The sequence below is a fragment of the Pseudopodoces humilis genome, chromosome 4, assembly GCF_049639895.1.
Source record: "Pseudopodoces humilis isolate 2021_Gansu_Grassland_sample_001 chromosome 4, ASM4963989v1, whole genome shotgun sequence".
In the NCBI taxonomy this organism is placed as follows: Eukaryota; Metazoa; Chordata; class Aves; order Passeriformes; family Paridae; genus Pseudopodoces; species Pseudopodoces humilis.
Genome location: NC_142203.1, coordinates 53,265,949 through 53,285,396, shown reverse-complemented (window position 1 = coordinate 53,285,396; position 19,448 = coordinate 53,265,949). Strand labels below are relative to the sequence as shown.

At 37.5% G+C, this 19,448-nt stretch overlaps 1 protein-coding gene across 3 annotated transcripts in view; it reads left to right on the top strand.

Moving 5' to 3' along the window:
• POC5 (POC5 centriolar protein) overlaps positions 1–18,982 on the top strand; it is a 28,595-nt gene extending 9,613 nt beyond the window's left edge. For all 3 annotated transcript variants that reach the window (XM_088054670.1, XM_014252371.2, XM_005522733.3), the window contains 9 exons: positions 6,786–6,967; positions 7,309–7,485; positions 9,672–9,776; positions 10,481–10,660; positions 11,749–11,911; positions 15,132–15,250; positions 16,028–16,141; positions 16,980–17,156; positions 18,559–18,982. In XM_088054670.1, the coding sequence (XP_087910796.1) occupies positions 6,812–6,967; positions 7,309–7,485; positions 9,672–9,776; positions 10,481–10,660; positions 11,749–11,911; positions 15,132–15,250; positions 16,028–16,141; positions 16,980–17,156; positions 18,559–18,708 (1,341 nt within the window). In that variant the 5' untranslated portion in view covers positions 6,786–6,811 and the 3' untranslated portion in view covers positions 18,709–18,982. The remainder of the gene's footprint in view (positions 1–6,785; positions 6,968–7,308; positions 7,486–9,671; positions 9,777–10,480; positions 10,661–11,748; positions 11,912–15,131; positions 15,251–16,027; positions 16,142–16,979; positions 17,157–18,558) is intronic.
• The last annotated feature ends 466 nt before the right edge of the window (positions 18,983–19,448 follow it).

The following is a 19,448-nucleotide window of genomic DNA, read 5'->3' as shown; positions in this document are numbered from 1 at the left end:
CTAGACAATCTGTATGGAAGGATTAAGGCTGCAGGAGATAGCAAATGGTAGGTGATGGCAGCTATGTAATGACCTTTAGCCCTTCTGTCCATCAAATCCTCCTTACCTGCTGCTCTCACCTTGACCTCATGGCACCAGTCCCAGGATACACCAGGCCTTAGGATGGTCTGTGTGTTAGCCAAAATCTGAGCAGGACTTAGATGAGCAGTTATGGCAGGAGCAGAATGTCTGCAGTACACAGATCACAGTGCAGGTCCGCCTCCTATTGCCAATCTCTGTATATGAACGATCATGACACAAGCTGTCCCCTGTTGCTCTGACAGTCTGTGTGGGTTAAAGCCAGCTGTAGTTAGTTTTGCTAGTTGCTTAGTTTTTGCTGGCTCAAGGCATGCTTGTGTGGCTTGCACAGAAATGCATAGAGTTCACAATTAATTAAGGCCACTTGCACAAGCAGTTGATTCACTCAACTAGTTCAGCCTTTTATGAAAAACAGAGGCCACCCAGAGCCCCTTCCTGTGTTGAGATAACTTCAGCTTTCTTTGAAACAACCATGGTCACTCACTGTACTTTTCCCAGAGCTCCATGAGCAGAAGGCTTATCTCCTCTGAACGTTCTTCCATTGTTGATCTGTCGCATCACAAGTCACATTTCAAGTACACTTGTAAAACTCTTGATTTGTAAAGCCCTTAATATAAGCTGCTGGAGCTGTTTCTCAAGCTGAGTTGGTGTTCTTAAAAGAGCAGTAGAAAATTTCAAACCCAGCTATGTGGAACTATATTATGGAGCAGATTCTGATTTGGGTATTGTCCTCAGTGCTCTCTCTGCTTAGAGTTTTGTCTCCCAGTTTGAGTGGAATATTGTTTTATAAAGGAATTTTTGTGATGTGTAATAATGCTTAGTTTAGGGCAAATTAGGGAGGAAAACTCCGAATGGGGATTTCCCCAGGGAAATGCCCCCTCCCCACCAACTGGTCCTGGAAAAGGAAAAAAAAAAAAAATTCCTTGGAGAGAAGTGGAAAAAGCTGTTTATTTAACAGAAATTGAGTAATATTAAATAATAAAACCTCTTGCTGTTCGATGGGATGGCAAATCAAGGAAGAAAAGTCCTTTTCATGTGGTGTAGCTCGGCTCGCTCAGGTTCTTATCAGTCCCTCCGTCGCTGGAAAGTGCCAAGGCCCAGGCCCCGGTGGGCCACAGGCGTGAGCTCCCGGGGTTTGGCTGGGTGTTCAGTCCAGAGCAGGCTTGCACAGATCCAAGAAAATTGTGAAAAAAAAACAAACAAAGGTCTAGGGAACTCCTCTGCCTCAGCTAGCTAAAACTAACTAAAAGCCTGAGAGAAGCTCTGTCCCTCTGTCTGTCCGTGCTGCAGACACCACAGTCCAGGAGCGGGATGTGTGGGAGTGATGTTTTTCCTTAACACAAACTGCGCGCTTCTTCTTCTCCCTCTCTTGCTCTAAAAGCCAGTCTTAAAGGTTCAGAACTTAATATATAACATAAACCAGACGATTGGGGATACCAGTATCATAAAGTCACCCCAGGACAGCTGCTCATGAGAAAGAATATCAGAATCAAAGCACTAGACTCTTGTGGCTTTCTGGTACATGACTGTATACTCTATTGTCTATCATATTTGTCTGAAGAGAAAGTTGTAGCCAGCCACCCAATCTCCTGTCTCTCTTTAACTCTTTCAGATGGATTATGCTATTTTTTAGATTGTTTTGGGGGTGTATTGGTTTTGCATGGCCAAACTTTGGTAGTGGGGGTGCTACAGGGGTAACTTCTGTAAGAAGCTGTCAGAAGCTTCCTCCATGTTCAACAGTCCCTGGCAGCTCCAAAGGATGGACCTGCTGCTGGCCAAGGCTGAGCCAAGCAGAAATGGTGGTAAGGTCTCTGTGCTAAGAGATTTGAGAAAAAAAAAAAGTTATTGCACGGTTGTAATTGTGACCACATGAAAACAGAGTGAGAACATGCAAGAGGAACAGCTCTGTACACACCAAAGTCAGTGGAGAAGCAGGGGCAGGCAGTGCTCCAGGCACTGGAGCTGGGATTCTCCTGCAGCCCATGGTACAGACCACGGTGAGACAGCGGTGCCCCTGCAGCCCACGGAGATCAGTGGGAGTGCAGGGATCCCCCTGCAGCCCATGGAGGAGACCCACCTGGAGCAGGTGGATGTCTTTGAAGGGGCTGTGACCTCTTGGGAAGTTCACACTGGAGCAGGGACACGCAGACCCACGGAGAGTGGAGCCCACACTGGAGCAGGTTTTCTGGTAGGACTTGTGACACCGTGGGGGACCCACAGTGGAGCTGCCTGTCCTCAGAGGACTGCACCCCATGGAAGAGTGAGCCACACTGCAGCAGTTCACAGAGAGCTGTTGCCCATGGGATGGACTCATGTTGGAGAAGTTCATGGAGAACTGTCTCCCATGGGAGGGACCCCGCATGTTGCAGCAGGGGAAAGAAAGTGAGCAGGAATAACGTGTGAGGAACTGATCATAACCCCCATTCCCTGTCTCTTTGTGCCAGTGGGGGAGGACATAGAGGTGAGAAGGAGGGAGGGATGCAGGAGAGGTATTTTTAAGGTCTTATTTTACTTCTTATCCTGCTCTCATTTTTTTTAGTGAAAAATTCAATTAATATCTCTAATTAGAGCCTGCTTAGCCCATGATGTTATTTCATGAGTGATCTCTCCCAGTCCTTACCTCAACCCATGAACCCTTCATTATATTTTCTCTCCCCTGTCCAGCTACAGAGGTGAGTGGGAGAGCATCTTTGGTGGCTGCCTGGCATCCAGCCACAGTCAATCCACTCCATGGGGCTAAACATGTAGCCTGTCAGGTCTTTGTTTGTTTTTATGGCCACAGAAGTGAGAGGACAAAATCCCATTCCCTTGGTTGCTTCTCTTGAAATATTTGAACAGTGTTATCATTTTAATATGCCTGGTGTTATCAAGTTAGAATCGTCATTTGCAAGCTCTTGTTAATTGTCATGGAACAGGGGAAAGAAATAGTCTTATACTTGATGGTGATCAAAATTTTGCACTGTAGTTCTCATTAAAAGAGTTGTATTGCTTATGGCAAGGAGCCACTCCGATATTTATTATCTTTTCAGAAGGCAGCACCCTGCAAAATACAATTTCTCTGTTATTTTCAAAGTGGAAAAAAAAGTGATTAAAGGCAGTGAAGCAGGTGCTTCTGAACTTCCCAGAGAGCAAAAGAGACAAGAGTAGTATTTGCACAGACTCATCCTGCTTCTGTCAATTACATGCTATAAACAAGTTTCCTTTGCTTTGCTCCTTTATCAAAATACGTGTTTGGTGTTCAAAATATCACTATGTCTTCTCAGTCTGGGAGAGAAATGGGTTATGCTTCCTTGAGACAGAGCTTGAAACAATTTAGTTGTAAAAAGATTATTTCAACTTTTAGAAAAAGATCTGATCAAAATATTGAACTCTTCTATATAATCACTAGTACTGATTGATGGTGATTACGTATTGAAGTAGTGTTGACCACAGTGCTAATGGCCACAGAATACTTTGTTTTTTTAATTATGGTAATAACAAGACTTTGATTGAACCATGAGAAAACTGTTAAATTCAAATTTAATACTCTAATGCTTAAATTCAAGCTTAATACCATACCTCTAATGCTGATCAGGTGGGATTGTTTTTCAAGTTGTTTCTGAAGCACAGTTACTTTTTCTGTTGAACTCCATTCTTTTGGCACTGCTTCCTTGTTCATAGTAAAAATCAGACATTTTGACATTTGGCTGTAATGCTGCTACTTTGTTAAAATAATAAAATCATAAATTATTAGGTTAGTGTTCTATAACTGTAAACCAAAATGAATGAATGTGCTGAGCATGGAGTTAAAACCTGAAAGTTTGCTCTTCTGCAGAGCTTCTCAAGTTTATAATTTATTTTCCCCTCCTCCGTGTGATGGTATTGGAGCCAATAGAGTTTCCAATGCTATGCGATGACTTCTGAAATGAAGTTTTGGTTATGAAGTATTTGGTCTGGACGCTATCATTATGATGGTAGAAGTCTGATTATTGGTAATCTGTATTTGTTGCAGAAAATTTAGGTATACATAGTATCTTCCCTAGCTGCTTTCAGTCAAATAAGAAAAGTAACTGGAATAAAAATACTGTAGTGTTCAATTCAGTTCAATGTCCTAATATTTTTAAACTTCAAAACATAAAACTTAATTTCCTGTTCTTGTTACCTGTTTAGTTGATTAAATTTGAATATTACTAAGACTGAAGCAGTAAATTATTTCTTGCAGAGATGTGCAATGATGACTCATACTCAGAGACTGGAAAAATTCCTTCTCTTCAGGCCTGCAAGTTCTCAGTATATGTCCATTAGACTTCTTAGAAGATTTTAGCAAATTGCTGTACTCAGCTTGGACCACTAATAGCATGTCACGTGTGAGAGCAGTCTCTCAGAGCTTATTTACTTAATAAAGGCAGAAAGAGTCAGATACTAGAGCAACACAGAAAAACCCAACAGTAGTAACAGACATCTGGATAAACAGCTAATTTCATTACCTCCATCTAGAGATTTGTTGCAGTAAATGTGTGTAGAGATTATTTAATAAAGTACATTTCTATACTTCTCATATCCAAATGATTCCAATATCCTTGATACCTTAGTGCACTGCAACTGAATGACATCATATAATTCTATGGAAGGAACAGAAGTGACAGAAGGAGAGCATTAGATACAAGAATTAAATTAATAAGTGTACAACTAGAAAATTATGGCAATGCTGGAAGGCCAAGATGAATTTCATAAGATGATGTAACATGTAACGGATACACTTAGTGGATTCAGTAAAGATACGACACATCCTATGCTAAAAGAGAGAAATGAAAACTGTTTTAGGATAATCTGTTCATAGGGAGAATTAAGGAGAACAGAGTGATGAACTAGTAGTGTGATTCTCAGACTTTGGCAGATGTCAGTCTATTTTAATATTCTGTTTTGATCAATACAGTTTGTTCTGTTGGGTTGTTTTTTGGTTTGGTTTTTGTTTTTTTTTTTTTTTGGAAGGTATCTAAGAAACTGTGCTGTATTGGTTGCATATCTTCATAATCTAACCGAGCGGTAAAAGTTTAAAAATAAAAACAAAACATTGTGCATTTCATGTCACAACAGAAGGAAGGAGTGGCATGCAGGAATGGGGAAAAATGGTGAAGGAGAGAACTGTGAATATTTGACAATGGTAACAGTGCCAGATAATTTTATTGTCAGATGCCAGCCAGATTCTTCATCACAGAAATTAGATGCATTTCAAGTAATATGGATCATCTGTCCGGCATGTCACATATTTTGGAGATTTTTACAAGCAACAAGTATTCAAATTCTGCCACTACCTTAACAATACTTCTGTCATTTTCAAGGGAAACAATGACAAAAATCTAAAGCCTGATTTTAATATACTCCGTGATGGGGAATAATCTCTTTGTGGTCTTTTGCCTCTGTAATAGGGTAGGGCATTTAGTCTATAGAAATGGTGTGTTAGATGGCACTCCTTTAGCTCAAGCTGGTGTTAATTTCATGATGTGTGGTTGTGTATTACTTTGAGAGAAATATCAAAAAGTAGTTGTAACTGCCTCTGCATCACGGTTCTTCCTTATTTCCTTTTGTTTTGGAGCATGAGTGTAGCAGTTTTGTGGCAGGGAGTGTCAGCCATACAGCTCTTCTCATTTCCTTAGAAAAGGCGACCTAACAGTAAAAATAACCGTAAAAGAGTATCAACCATCAGGCTCTGCCTTAAATAAATTAGAAACACACTTTCCTAGTGTCCACTGAAGATCCTGTTTTGTGATAGACAAGCTTATCTCTTCTAGGTTGAACCAAAAAATAGTACCTATCAGACAATATTTGTTTTCAGAAATGAAGACTAAAATGTTGGAGGTTTCATCTTTTTATGAAAAAAGAGGATTTTTTTTAAAGTTGTCGTGTTTGTTCTTATTAGCAGAAATCTGCTAATGCCTCTTCTTTCTAATTTTCTTTTATTCAATTGTCAACTCAAATAACAATTTTTTTCTAAGGAGTAACTAATAATGAAACAATATTTTACTTCCCAAGTTTACTTAAATATTAACTTTATTCTTGGCTTAAATGCATGCAAACTAGCTTTTGGGTAGAGATTAACTTTTATTGCAGTGGTTCCTAGCCACAGCTCCTGAAAGTGAGGATTTATTGTGTAAGGCATTATATAAATTCATGGCAGATACTTCCTTTCTCAAATTGCTTGGACACTAATTAGATGAACAAATTGAAGGATTTAAGAAAAATGGATGTAGGTACATATTAACATGGAAATATATCCACAGACTACTTTGTGAATTCATAAAGGAACACCACAGACCTCAGGTGTTTACAGGCTCATTGAAGAAAAAGGCAAAAGTTAGTAGATTGTTGACCTGAGATGTTAATTGTCAAGAAGCCTTTACTTAGAGATGTTATTTCTGACTGTATTTTTGGTGCTTGGTTAACTTATATTAAAATACAGTATCTTAATATAAGTTAAATACAGTATCTTAAGGGAGCAGCACTTTTTAATTTATTAATGTTACAGTAGGATTGTCAGTTTAAATATATGTGTCCAGGAAGCATGTATTAGAATTGGATTGTTTTTTCTTATGTGGAGAAAGGAGGTTTCTGATGTCATAAATATTTTATTTCCTTTTTACCAAAGCCTGTCTTCTGACTTCCATTCAGAATGTGGACCAGTTAGCCTTTCCAGAGTGTCAGTCCTTATTCTCTTGTTTCATTTTCAGTCTTGACATCAGTGAAACAGGCTGGTATGGAACAACCTGCTTTTTCAGAAGCAACTTCTTTTCAAGGATCCACACATGGTCCAAGAGAAGTCAGCAAAACCATAGTGACCGAATTAACTTTACCAGATGAAAAAGTCACTCAAATAGAAAATATTCTTGATCTCTGGAGTGGAAGTCTTAAGGTATTTATATTGTATGGAATCATTAAAAGCATCCACAGATATCATGCAGATGCAGTGTGATTGCTGGGAGAATGGTGCATTTTGTTGTTTTTGCATATTGCCCATAAGCATATGTAGCATAGAATATCTTGTTTCAAAAACTTTGGAATAACTGTCTCCATTAGGGATGTTCTAATATCATGATTCAATAGTTCACTGTGTCATCTCTTTACAGCCTGTTTAATGAAGGTATCACTGTAAATATGTCTCCTTAATTTTGCTAAGTGTTTTAAGATTAAAATAATAGAGAGGAGGGAATAATTTAAACTCATTGCATTACTGTCATCCTTTCAACTTTTCAGACAAATATTCTGACTGAACTGAAAAACTGGAAACTTGATTTGATTCAACAGCACAAGCTTCAAATGAGACAAGAGAAAGAGAAATATGCCGCACATTTGAAACAACTGCAGAATGAGATGGAAAACTTGAAGGAGTTACTTCATACTTACGAAATCTCTGTTAGGAGGAAAGATGAGGTAGTAACTCAATTTCATATTTTAACAGTTCCTCTCTGTTTAAAAATACCCACACTACATTTTTTGGTCCATCTCTTTGAACAATGTCTTTTTTGAAGCAAGTAACAAAGAAGGAAATAATATATTCGGACTATAGTACAAAAATAATTATTGTTGCTGACGGGGTTGTCTGTACTAACAGTGAAAACACATTATATAAGCATACTTTACATTGTTTGCTTCTTAAATCTAGAGTCTATTCTTGTTTCTTATTTATTTCATAAAGATCACACAGGCTTAGGTGAGCCTATTAGCTGTCACACTTTAAAAGCCTCTAACTTTTCAATTATTTGATCTGATTTCCTCAATTTTAAATGGGCAGCAGTCTTGTAAATGTTGAAGAGTCTCTGTTTTATTCCTAGGAATACTACATTTGTATATGTACTTAAGACTGGACATTTGAGAGTCCCTGGTTTACACTTTCTTGATGTCAACAGTGTAAACAACTTCAAAATTAACTGGAACTGTGAATATGGATATAAAATCTTGGCAGTTTTGCAATCACATAACATAACATTGAGTCTTACTGCTACCCTGAGCATTTAACCTAGTACTTGAGAATAAGTAATGGAGTTTGGGTTTCTAATTCCTACTTACATTTTCAAAAAACATACATTGCAGGAGTTAAAATATGAATAAGATGGTGTTGTGTGTCCATTTGGAAAACAGACTAATCTTACAGACCAAGCAAATATAAATGTTGTAACATTACAGTAACAGAATTAGTCTTGTACAATGTAAAGTAGTACCTATGTGCATGGTTATTTCAGCCTATACCTTTCAAACATCTAATTCTCAGTTATACTTAATGTGCCATAATTCTCAATGATACCTTGAAAGCTCTATTTTGTTTTCTGCTGCCAAAGAAATTATTTTTTCAGCCAATTTTCAGTTCAGTTCTGTTTCTAACAAGAAATAATAATAAATAAATAAATAATTTTAATAGAAAATTACTATTGCTGCCACCTGAATGGAAGGTGGCTGTGCTTCCATGCATTCATATGTCACTCCATAATTACTGAAACTGCTGTATCCTGATGTGGACATAAACCAAGGTCCATCAGCCTCACAAATATTACAAGTATTAGGGATTCTTATTTCATATTGTAAATCTCAGATGCTTTTAATTTACGAAAATGTGCTTATTAACAGAAATAGACTTAGGCTAAGACTTCTAGTGGGTGGCAGCATGTATGCAGCATTAAAAATTGATTTTTATGACACTTTTTCAACAAAAGTAATTAATATATCAGTTTGCTTTCTATTTTAATTTCAAGTATTCATTTCACTGAGATATGTTCAATGATTATTACTTGTAACAAATACAATATAATGTTAACATATGCTACCATGTATTATTATAAAATGTTGTTCTTGGCAATATTTATGCAGTAGTTAAAATAACTTTACATTATTCCCCAAAGTCCTAAGATAGATCACTACTGACACTTGGAGTTGCTCATATGTGGCTGATGGCAGAATCTAGCTTAAGAATTTAGGCAGAAATATGAAGTAATATTCAGAGTTGCAGTACCAAATTTGTATGGTTTAATTATTAATTGGGGAACTTCAGCTGTTTACGTGTACTCATTAAATTAAGAGATTGCTGGTAAAAGTCCCCAGTTGCAGTCTCTATCCAGTACTCTGTCTTACCTCTCAAATGTTTTAATTGCTATAAGCCTATAGAATATCTTTAATGAGAACTTCTGAAGAGAGTAACAATTCTTAATAAGATTTTTAATAAGCAACAACTTAGCTTGTTTATTCTGTTCAGACAAGTAAAACAAACTTCTAATATAAATGTTTCTGATTTATCAAAATTCTCTTTGAAATAAGAGATTCTTCTGATGTTATGCTACAGTAACATTTAATTATGAGAAAGTAGCTAAGAAATCAGCAAATGTAGGAGGAAATAACAATTCAGTTGAACTTCTTCTAAAGCTACACAACGGAAGTGTCACAATCTGAGTGTTGAAGTCACAGGAATTTTACTTCTGATTTGAACTCTGATTATTGTGTCTTACTTGGTTAGAGTAAGGGAAAGTTTCAGTAGAAAGCATCTGTTAAAAGCAAGTGCTTTAAGTGAAAAATAACTGACCTTACAGTGATCACAGCTATTTTAACAGTGTTAATAAATATTTTTGCAGGTAATTACTAACTTAACCCAAGCATTAGAAAAGCAAACGGACAGAGTAGAGTTGATGAGAAAGTTTACACTCTGGCGGATTCAGCATGTTAAAGCCAAACAAGAGGTATGTGCACAAAATCAAAATGCAATGAAAATGAAACCTCTGAACTCAAGAGCCAGAGCTGCTGCAATTCCTTTTAGAGTTTGAAGAAATTATGGTCTTTCTATTTTGATGTGTTTGACAGTGTCAAACAGTTTGAAAAGATCAGCTCTAAAAAGAGTGTTGCTGTCAGAATGCTCTCTGGAATGGGAAGAAAGCAGTGTCTGCTGACGATTTTGATACAGAGTTGAATAGTAGGGTTGTTTTAAGGTAGTTTTTTAAACAGTCCTTAAGTCTAAATTTATTCAAAAGGTAAGTTTTTTAAACTATCTGCAATCTTTTTGACTGCAAGTTTTGTATGATTCCTGCAGTGAATCCAAATGTGCCACATATCCAGCAAATGGCTTCACACATCTCTTTACATTGTGTGTGAGGTTGTTGTTTGAGTGTCATTAAACTAAGAGTAAGACCACTGTTGTGTGTAGCCTAGGAGTTCACAAACATGGTTTCTCTTGGTGGGGGTGGTAAAGTACCATGGCACACGTGCAGAGGCAGCACTGAGCTGCTGCTGCTGCTTGTGTAACACTTCACTGCAGGACCTGTAACTCAGTTAAGAGGTTTCTGCTGTGGTCTATGTTATAAACTGTAAAACAATCATCCACAGTGGAGTGCCAAATTTTTTATCAAGCCTAAACTTTCATATGATATGGTTGTATTTACTTCCTAAGGAGTATGCAGTTAGAATGGCAGATGCACATTTCCGTACAGCTTTGATGAAAAAAGTGTGGGCAGCATGGCGCTCTCTTAGTGAAGAAAGATGGAAAGACAAAGTAGCAAAAGCCTGTCAGTTAAGGGCAGAAGATGTCTGTGTTCAGCTCACCAATGATTATGAAGCCAAAATTGCAGAGGTAAAATAAATTTTTTTTCCCTCTTTTGCTCCTTGACTCCAAATCCCTGTCCCTCCAAGTATCTCTTTCTCAGCAAACCTAACAAACATGAATGTTTTCCAGCAGAACAGGGCTCCCAAGTATGTGAGAAGATGTGAATGGATCTAAGATCTCTGTTATGTTTCCAGACATAACTTTTTTCCCTGCATCTGATATAAAATGTTGCCAATCTGCATGCACAGGTGACATACATTGGGCTTTCCTGAAACAAGGCACATTTATGTTTGCCTACCAATGGGAATGCCATTTGTTTTCTAACAACATCCTGTTAGTATGGGCTATGCATTTTGAGATCTTAATGAAGAAGACAATGGAAAGAGAAGACCATTATTACTTTGAATGATCATAATGAGTACAATGTTTTTTTCTGTAATAGCTACTCTGTTAAAGGCTGAAATTAAGTTTGATTTTTCTTTAGCTTGCCGATTAAGCTTGTTAAAGAATTTTCAGAGCTAAAGGTGAAATTGTCAACTGTGGATTGGTGCATGCTAAGTAATCAGTTTTAAAATACAACTTCTAAGAGATTTGTATTTCAGCAAGAAATTAAACCTAGAATTTTAAAAACAGGCTTACCAAATGTGTCTTAGGAGAACAAAAACTGTAAGTAACAACCTGCTCTTTTCTCTTCTCAGCATTTTTAGTTTTTTACAGTATCTAGAGAAGAACTGGTGATAAAAATTTACCCTTATACTTAAATAATTGTCTGAGAATGCTTGCTCTTCTATTGAATGAGCCCATGTTTCTGCAGAGATCTGGGTTGTGCCAGATGCCAATTTCTAAAAGACAAAAACTTGCAAAATATATTTCTGCATAGGTAGAATCTGACGGTCCTTTTCAATAGTCTTGTCCTTGATACACTCTACTATTAATATTGTGCTGTACTACCAAGAAACTACTATGAGCTGTTCATCTCTGGTGAAGCAGAGATTTTCAAGGGAAATATACTATATTTTTAAATATAATAAATGATTTTGAAAGTTAATTGATGAATGTGTTTGTAGATTGCATTAAGAAATCAGAGAGACCTGTTTCCTCATTCTGTTTCATAGTTAACTGCTGCTTTGGAACAGACAAAAGCTGAGATTCTGCGACTGCATAGTGAAAGAGATCAGTATGAAGAGACCATGAAGAAAGCCTTTATGCGTGGTGTATGTGCTTTGAATCTGGAAGCAATGAGCATGTTCCAAGGCAAGGACAATAGGCCGGAGCCTGGTTAGTATGAATAACAAGTTTAATCTGGTAGTGTGTGTGTATTTTTGTTGGATTTTTTTGGGATTTTTTGTTTGTTTGTTTTTTCTCTTTTTTTTTTTTTTTTTTTTAATTTGAGAATTTTTGGCCATACAGAGTTTATTAAACTCTTAGTGCTTTAGAATAAAGCAGTAGTCCAGCTGAATATGTTGAGAAATACCCCGGTGCTGGACTTCATACTGCTTCATACTGCTGTAGCTGAAAGGAGGAACGTGTTCTCTTCATCCCACATTGCTGGGAGAGGGTTAACATGCAGCTGAAGGCAGAACAAGAAGTGAGAGGTGGCAAATTTCTTAAAATACGAGGTTATGGAGCAGTGAAGATGAAATCCTGAAAATTTCTTTATGCTCTGGGATCTCAGTGTACAATGAATCAGCTTTTCCCAGACAGCTCTCCCTTCTCTCTTAATCTTGCTTTTGAATGTAAAAAGGGCAAGCAGATCTCTCAGGTTCTGTATTTAGTAGTAACTCCATGCCAGAACAGGAAGCACCAGTCTATTTTTATCAGCAGCATACCCGTAAAAGCTGTGCAGCTACACAGGGAAGAGCTGCACGTGCTTATGGATGTAATGAAATCACTCCCTCGGAGTGAGGCAATCCGTAGCAGTGGGAACATAATCATGCTGGTGCAGCAACCTACGTTAAAGAGAAAATAGCTGCAAGAGTGCCACAGCTATACATGTGGCTCGACCGCCAGCTGAACTGAAAGCAGTTGTTCATAGCCTTAGACAAGTAACTTCCATTGCTAAATTAAACAATCTTGCACAGAAGTTTCTGAACCACTTTAGAGGAATTCTTCACCAAAAAAGGTAGATAGGAAAAGGAAATAAAAACCTGAAGATGTAAGAGGATACTTACCTGAGCTGCTGTCTAAGCCTGTAAAACATAAGTGCTTAATGTGTAAAACTTATTTGTGCTTAATAGTGGTATGTGTGCTTAAGAAATTAATATGAAATTAGCTAAGTGTAGTAGCTGTGTGCTAGTAAAAATTTAGGATCAGTATTTGTAGAAGGTTAAGAATGAATGATTTCTTGAAGATCTTGAGTTTGGGAATAAAATTACAGGGCATTTCCCAAGTATTTTATTTGTCACCATGTTACTAATAAAGAATTATTCTGTCTTGAAGCATTATCTTTTATTTGTTTGTTGTTTTCAAAAACATGCAACAGAGACAACAGGTCTCCCTGATAATGAAGGGTAATTGGTGTGAAAGCATTGTTTTTGTATACCTATAAAAATAAGAATAAGTAGTAAGGAAACGAAGAAAACTGAGCTCTAGAATAGTTGTGACCAACCCTCGAGTTTCATGGACCAAAGATTTTGCTTGATTTTTACGAAGAAGCTGGAACTGATACTCTACACCATCACATCTAAAGATTTTGCTGTGCTGGATGTTAGAGTATCTGTAGCTCATTTTATTGTGTGCCCACTATTATGCTTTTTTTATCAGGCTGCATAACATCTTACAGACTCTGTGAGAGTCCTTGGTCCCAAGTAGGTCATCAGGTTCCACCACCTCTGATACCACCTTCTCCCCTGCCCCAGGCATACTATATTTTTCTTACAGCCAGATGGTGGTTTTAATGAAGTTAATTACATAATTATTTAATATATTTGAACAACCACTGATCTTCATTCTCAATCAGGTAGAACAGTTATCAGGACACTGGAGGACTGCAAACATCAGAGAAGATGATTGTGATTTGTTTCTAGTCTTTTAATCTGTGGACATCAAAACTTACATGTGCCAGAATCTGTCAGCAATTATAAATTTATATGAACACTGCAGTGCCACCTACTGTATATAAATATAAATGGATATAAAAAGCAGAATTTCACCCCTTTACAAATTTATTATTAGGTTATTTTAATATATATTTAATAGACACACAATCTACAGGTAAAATACATATCTCATTATAATGTATTTTTTAATAGTGTGCATGTATCACAACCTTAATGGCTTCATAATATTTAGTGTCAGTGTTGATGGAGTTAGTTATCTACCTCATTTGCTGACTTTTTTTTAATTAATAGTATATTAAGATTATTTTAACTTATTTATATATTCAAAGGAACACTGAAGCTGCAGAAATTAATAACTTTTGCTTATAAAAATCCTAGCACTGTTTTTCTTCAGTAACATGAATCAGATCTGACTGGTCTATTACTGCATTAGTCTAGTCTGTGCTTAAGCTTAATGTGTGTGTACACCCATAAATATGTACAAAATGCATATTCTGGCATGCTTTTACTCTTGATGTCTACAAGTATTGCACAGATTTGAAGGACTTTCTTTTTATTTTTCCTGCTTATTTCAGCTAATGAAAAAAACCCAAACACAATTACCACACGGTGTCACTCTAGTTCCTGGAATGAACAAATTTCTTTTGTCCTGGAACTCCTGCTAGCATCAGCTTCTTCAGAAACAGGGGACTAAATAAGAATACCTCTCTCTCCTTCCTTTAAGAAAGTCTGTATTCTAAAAGGAAAAGACTGGAAGTGTTTAGAAAAGAGACTGGGCTTATGTCTGCAGATCTGGCATCCCTAGTGATGCCATTTATGTCACATTTTGGGATAAAAGTATCCCAGATGGATTTTGTTCAAGTTTATGCTTGCCAACCTACCTTGATGAGGGGAGGTGAGAGCTATAGGGTGGCTGTAGATTGTCCCAGCCCTACAGCCAGGATGAGGCCACTGTCCAGCAGTTACATGTGGGGATGAGATGCTGCTGCTAATGCGTAACATCTTATTTTACTGCCAGTAAGCTCCTTTAAGGATCTTGTGCCCTCACAGAAGTCCAGTATGAACTTTGTGTTTTCCTGTCTTAACTGGATTTTGTCTCTTAGAGTACTTCTTGCACACTGGTTTAAATTTTGGCAAGCAGTAGGCAGGACCGCAGTTCTTTGCACTACAAGTAGGTGACATGTGCCATGGGGGTATTGAGAAATAACAGAGAAACAGGCCCCTTGGAAAACATATACAAACATCTCAAAAGAGGGTAAAATGCAGAAATGTTTGTTTATATCTGTCTACCTTACCTACCTGCTTTTTTTAATTAGATTATACAGAAATCCCAAAGAAACACTAAAATTTTTGTTGTAACTTACCTTCCCCCATATCCCCACCCCTTAGGGTTAGCTAGATCATGTACTTATCCCATTACATTGTGTTTCTAATAATAGATACAGGAAGCAGGAGAAGTGATAATGCAGCCACTGGTGCAGGAAGGCCACCTCCTTCACAATATAGTCAACCTTCACCACCACCTCCACCAACAGCTTCTCTTCACATGGAAAATATGGTAAGCATGTGGCTGGAACAGAATTGTATTCCCAAAAAGAAATTACTTGACTGAGGCTTTTTTGAAGAGAGTCCAGATCTAAAAGGAAATGTGCAGGAGTGTTCAGACTGCACTGTGAAAATGAAGTGACTGGGGCATGGCTGCTGTGGCTTGCTGTACTTTCATTAAGCTCTTTTTTTTTATTTTAGTGAAAATGCATTAAGCTAATTAAGACAAGGTCGCTATAATAAACATAATTTTCTCTCTAAGATTCTCTCTGGAAAAAAGAGCTGTTAAGAGGGTTTTTTTTAAAAAAAACTGAATTTAATATACTCTGGAAAGATGAAAAACTGGCTTGACTTCAAACTTCTTTTTTAGGGGCATAACACATACAGACATTGAGGGAACTCAGCTTATTGTACTGTCATATCAACTTGGCCAGTTCATCCTCTAATAGCCTGGTTGTTTTGGACCTGCTCTGGAGTCATCCTGAAAACTTTGCCACTGTAGAACAGTATCATGCTAGAGAGTAGGTTAGGACAGAGACGATGTGCTTGCCTCTCTCCTGACTTCTCATTCTAATAGTGACAAATGTTATTCACACCATTTCTACAGTTTTTAGACAAGTGATTCTAAATTAGCAATAAACAGTAACACTAAAGAGATAATATCTGCAAAGACATTACAATTAAAAGGCTAATTGGGATAGTCAAAAAACTAACTATCTAAGGAGTAAAACTGTATTTTCTAGAAAGCAGAAGTAATACTCATTCTGTGTAAACTCTGGTTTCATTTCAGTTTTCTAGCCACCTGGCTCATGCAAGCACATCTGAGACCAGACTAGATTCTGATTCTCCAATAATCATTGCTAGCACAACATCAGCATCGGGTTTGACATCAACTCAAAAACTGGTAACATGCTAAAGTTATCTTTTTTTCTAATTTTAAGGCATAACCATAACAAATATTAGTTTGGGTATTGTTATTTGTGCATTTCTCAGAGCAATACAGATATGTAGTTGAGGATACTGACAGAGTTCACATACCAGTATGAAGATGCTAGCTTGCAAATGCTCGTTTATGTTACATAAACTCATTTATGCTAGGAGCAGTTTTAAATTCTTTCTGTAGATAGGGCAGTGTGGCAAAATGAAGAATAGAAGTGCCTGTACACTTTGGTATAGTCAACAGGAACAATTGGCGTTTGACTTGATAACCTTTAGTTATAGAAGGTGCTCTGTCTTGTTATCCTGCTCTTTGAAATTTCTCCCTTACTCTCTTTTCTGTGCTTTGTGCTAAACTGCCCTACTTTCTTTTCCACATTTGACGTAGTTTGCTATCAGCTGTCAGAGAAAGTTGCATTATTGTATGCATGAGAGCTTTTTATTATCTGCTATGTCACTGCTAGAAAGGATTTCCACAGTGACAGAAGTACCTTCAGCTGTCACTCAAGCATGCAATCAGCAAGCAAAGCTAAACGATCCATGCTGCTTCATTTTTGTCAAATTAGTCTTACTTCCCTCAGGACAGAAGTAATTTGCTTGAAATGCTATCTCACGAGAGAAAAAAAAATGGAGTAATCCTGGTTGCAGCCAGATGGAGCAAATTCAGTCCTGTGTAATGTAACTGCATTACCTTCAACATTACATGTTCCATTTGGGCATGTGGCAGATAAAACTGAGCAGAAACACTAGAGCATTGCAAATAATGTTTAGAATTGTTTACCAATTAATACTTAATTTATTGATAGCCCACAGCAAAAGTAATAACATCTGCACAACAGAAAGCAGGAAGAACAATCACTGCTCGAATCACAGGCCGAGCTGATACGGGACAAAAATCCAGAGCTTCTGGGAGTTTAACAGTCATGGGAGTTGCTCCACCAATGAGTTCAGTCATTGTTGAGAAACATCATCCAGTCACTCAGGTAAATCAGATTACACTTCTTGAAGTATTTTTATTACAACATGTCTGGTAATAATTTGGAGAAAAGTTATCTTGTGAAGAGGTATCAGACAAAGCTCAGATTTGAGGCCTATTGAAAACAGCAAACAGTACTTACTGCCTTTGTGTAGAAGGCACTGGTGAGATGTCATGGTTTAACCCCAGGCAGCAGCTCCACACAGCTCCTCACCCACACCCCCACTAGAGAGTTTGGGAAAAGAATCAGAAGGGTAAAAGCTGTAGAACTCATGGGTTGAGAAAAAGGTAGGGAAAGCAAAGGCAGTGCAGACAAACAAAGCAAACCAAGGAATTAATCCAGTGCTTCCCATGAGCAGGCAGGTGTTCAGCCATCTCCAGAGAGTCAGGCCCCATAATGCAAAATCGTTACTTGGGAAGAGAAATGACATCACCACAAATGTCCCCCCCCTTTCCTGCTCCTTTCCCCCACTTCATACACTGAGCTTGGTGCCACACGGTCTGGAGTCTCCCTTTGGTCAGTTTGGGTCACCTGTCCTGGCTTTGTCTCCTCCCAACCTCACAAGCACCCCCAGTCCCCTCACCAGTGTGGCAGTACCAAAAGCAGAAAAGGCCCCCATTTCCTGCCATGACTCACAGTTGTGTGGCTTGCTTATAGCTTTCAAGAATTGGGCTCCTAAGCAGAAATTAATATTTAAATTGTATGTTCTTAGGAGTTTAGAGATTCAGTGTGGCATTTATTTCATTAAGAACAATTTCTGGATTCAGATTTTGTCACTAGTGTGACAAGGAAAGCACCTGAACTACTGTAACAAAAACTGACTTCTGAAAATGTAATGAATGTGACAGCCCTAGAGATATATTCTGTATACCCATTTTGCAAATAAAAATCTAAGTCAAGTATTTGTCTTGAGTTAATTTAAGAGAGAAGAGAATTTACCTTGATTAAAAGTAGAATGACTACTGTTTATTACACTAAGGTGGCTAGTTTTATGGGCAGAAAATTAATTCTTGATAAAATTGCAAACCTTTTCTTTTCAAAGGTCTTTCAGAGACTGCCTCGTAGCAATACTTCAAAAGAAAAGTTGTTAGCGCTACAGGGAAAATTGTGAACAGTATGGTAAAAAAATAAAACAAACCAACCTTGAAATAAAATTGAAGTGATAAAAGGTCAAGCTACTTAGTTAACTGGAAGTGTAGCACTTTGTATTCTAAAAGTGTATTACAGATAAGAAAGGAAAAAGACTTACTCCTTCCGTTAAATGACCATTTATTTTTTCCTTATTGATAATTGTATTTCAGTTTGCTGGGTTGCAGGTCTTTCTTTTTAAACTACAGCTCACCTAGAGCTATTTTAATGTGAATTTTTGGTGCCATTAATTGTTTTGATGTATCTCATTACTTTTCAGCAAACAATATCACAAGCCATTGCTGCTAAATATCCTCGAACTGTGCTTCATTCTTCTGGCTCTACTTCTTCAAGACCTGCAGGACAAGCTGGGCGAGTGCTTCAGGGCCAAACTCATACCATTGTTCAGTCAATAAAAGTTGTTGACTGACTGACTGTCTTTCTCACCAGTTGGGGTTTTTAATCAAGGTATCTCTTCCTGGTCTTTTCAGATTTGATGCAGTAAGGCCTAAAGTACATATCATGTTTTTAACCTTTTCTAAAAAAAAGGAAGGTTTTTCTAAGTAAAAATGCTTTTATAATAAAACCTGGAGTGGGGGGGAAAAGTAATTGAACTGTTGTTCTACCTCCAAACTTTTATTATTAAGACAAACACTTTTTATTTAAGGAAGCTTTTGCACACTTAAATAAAGAATACAATGTGATTTTTGTCTGAATCTCTTTGATTAATCCCAATGATACTAACATCTATGTTCAAAAGAAAATTAAATGTCTTTTTGTTACAAACACTTTTAGTTTCTTATGCAAGTAAGTTGACATGCACCTTAATTATATCCTACAAGAGTGTATTTAAATGGAAACCAGCAGGGTGGCATCCTCTACCCCCAGGGTCCAATTTAGGCTAAATGAGGTACCCAGCCCATCAAATTCTTAAACATTTTAATTTTCCAAGCTAATGTTGTAGAACTTGATGAATACTGTAGGGTTCCCAGCATCTAGGATCATTCAGATCCCTAATTCCAAAACCTTAGGGTTTACCAAGCGTGTTCTTCGTATTCCTGGGGTGCTCTGCAGCCAGGTCAAAGAAGGTTGCACACAAGAGGGCAGTTTGCAATAACACTTCAGACTAGATACAGATCACCTTTTCAGTACAAACACTAGGATTCAGCA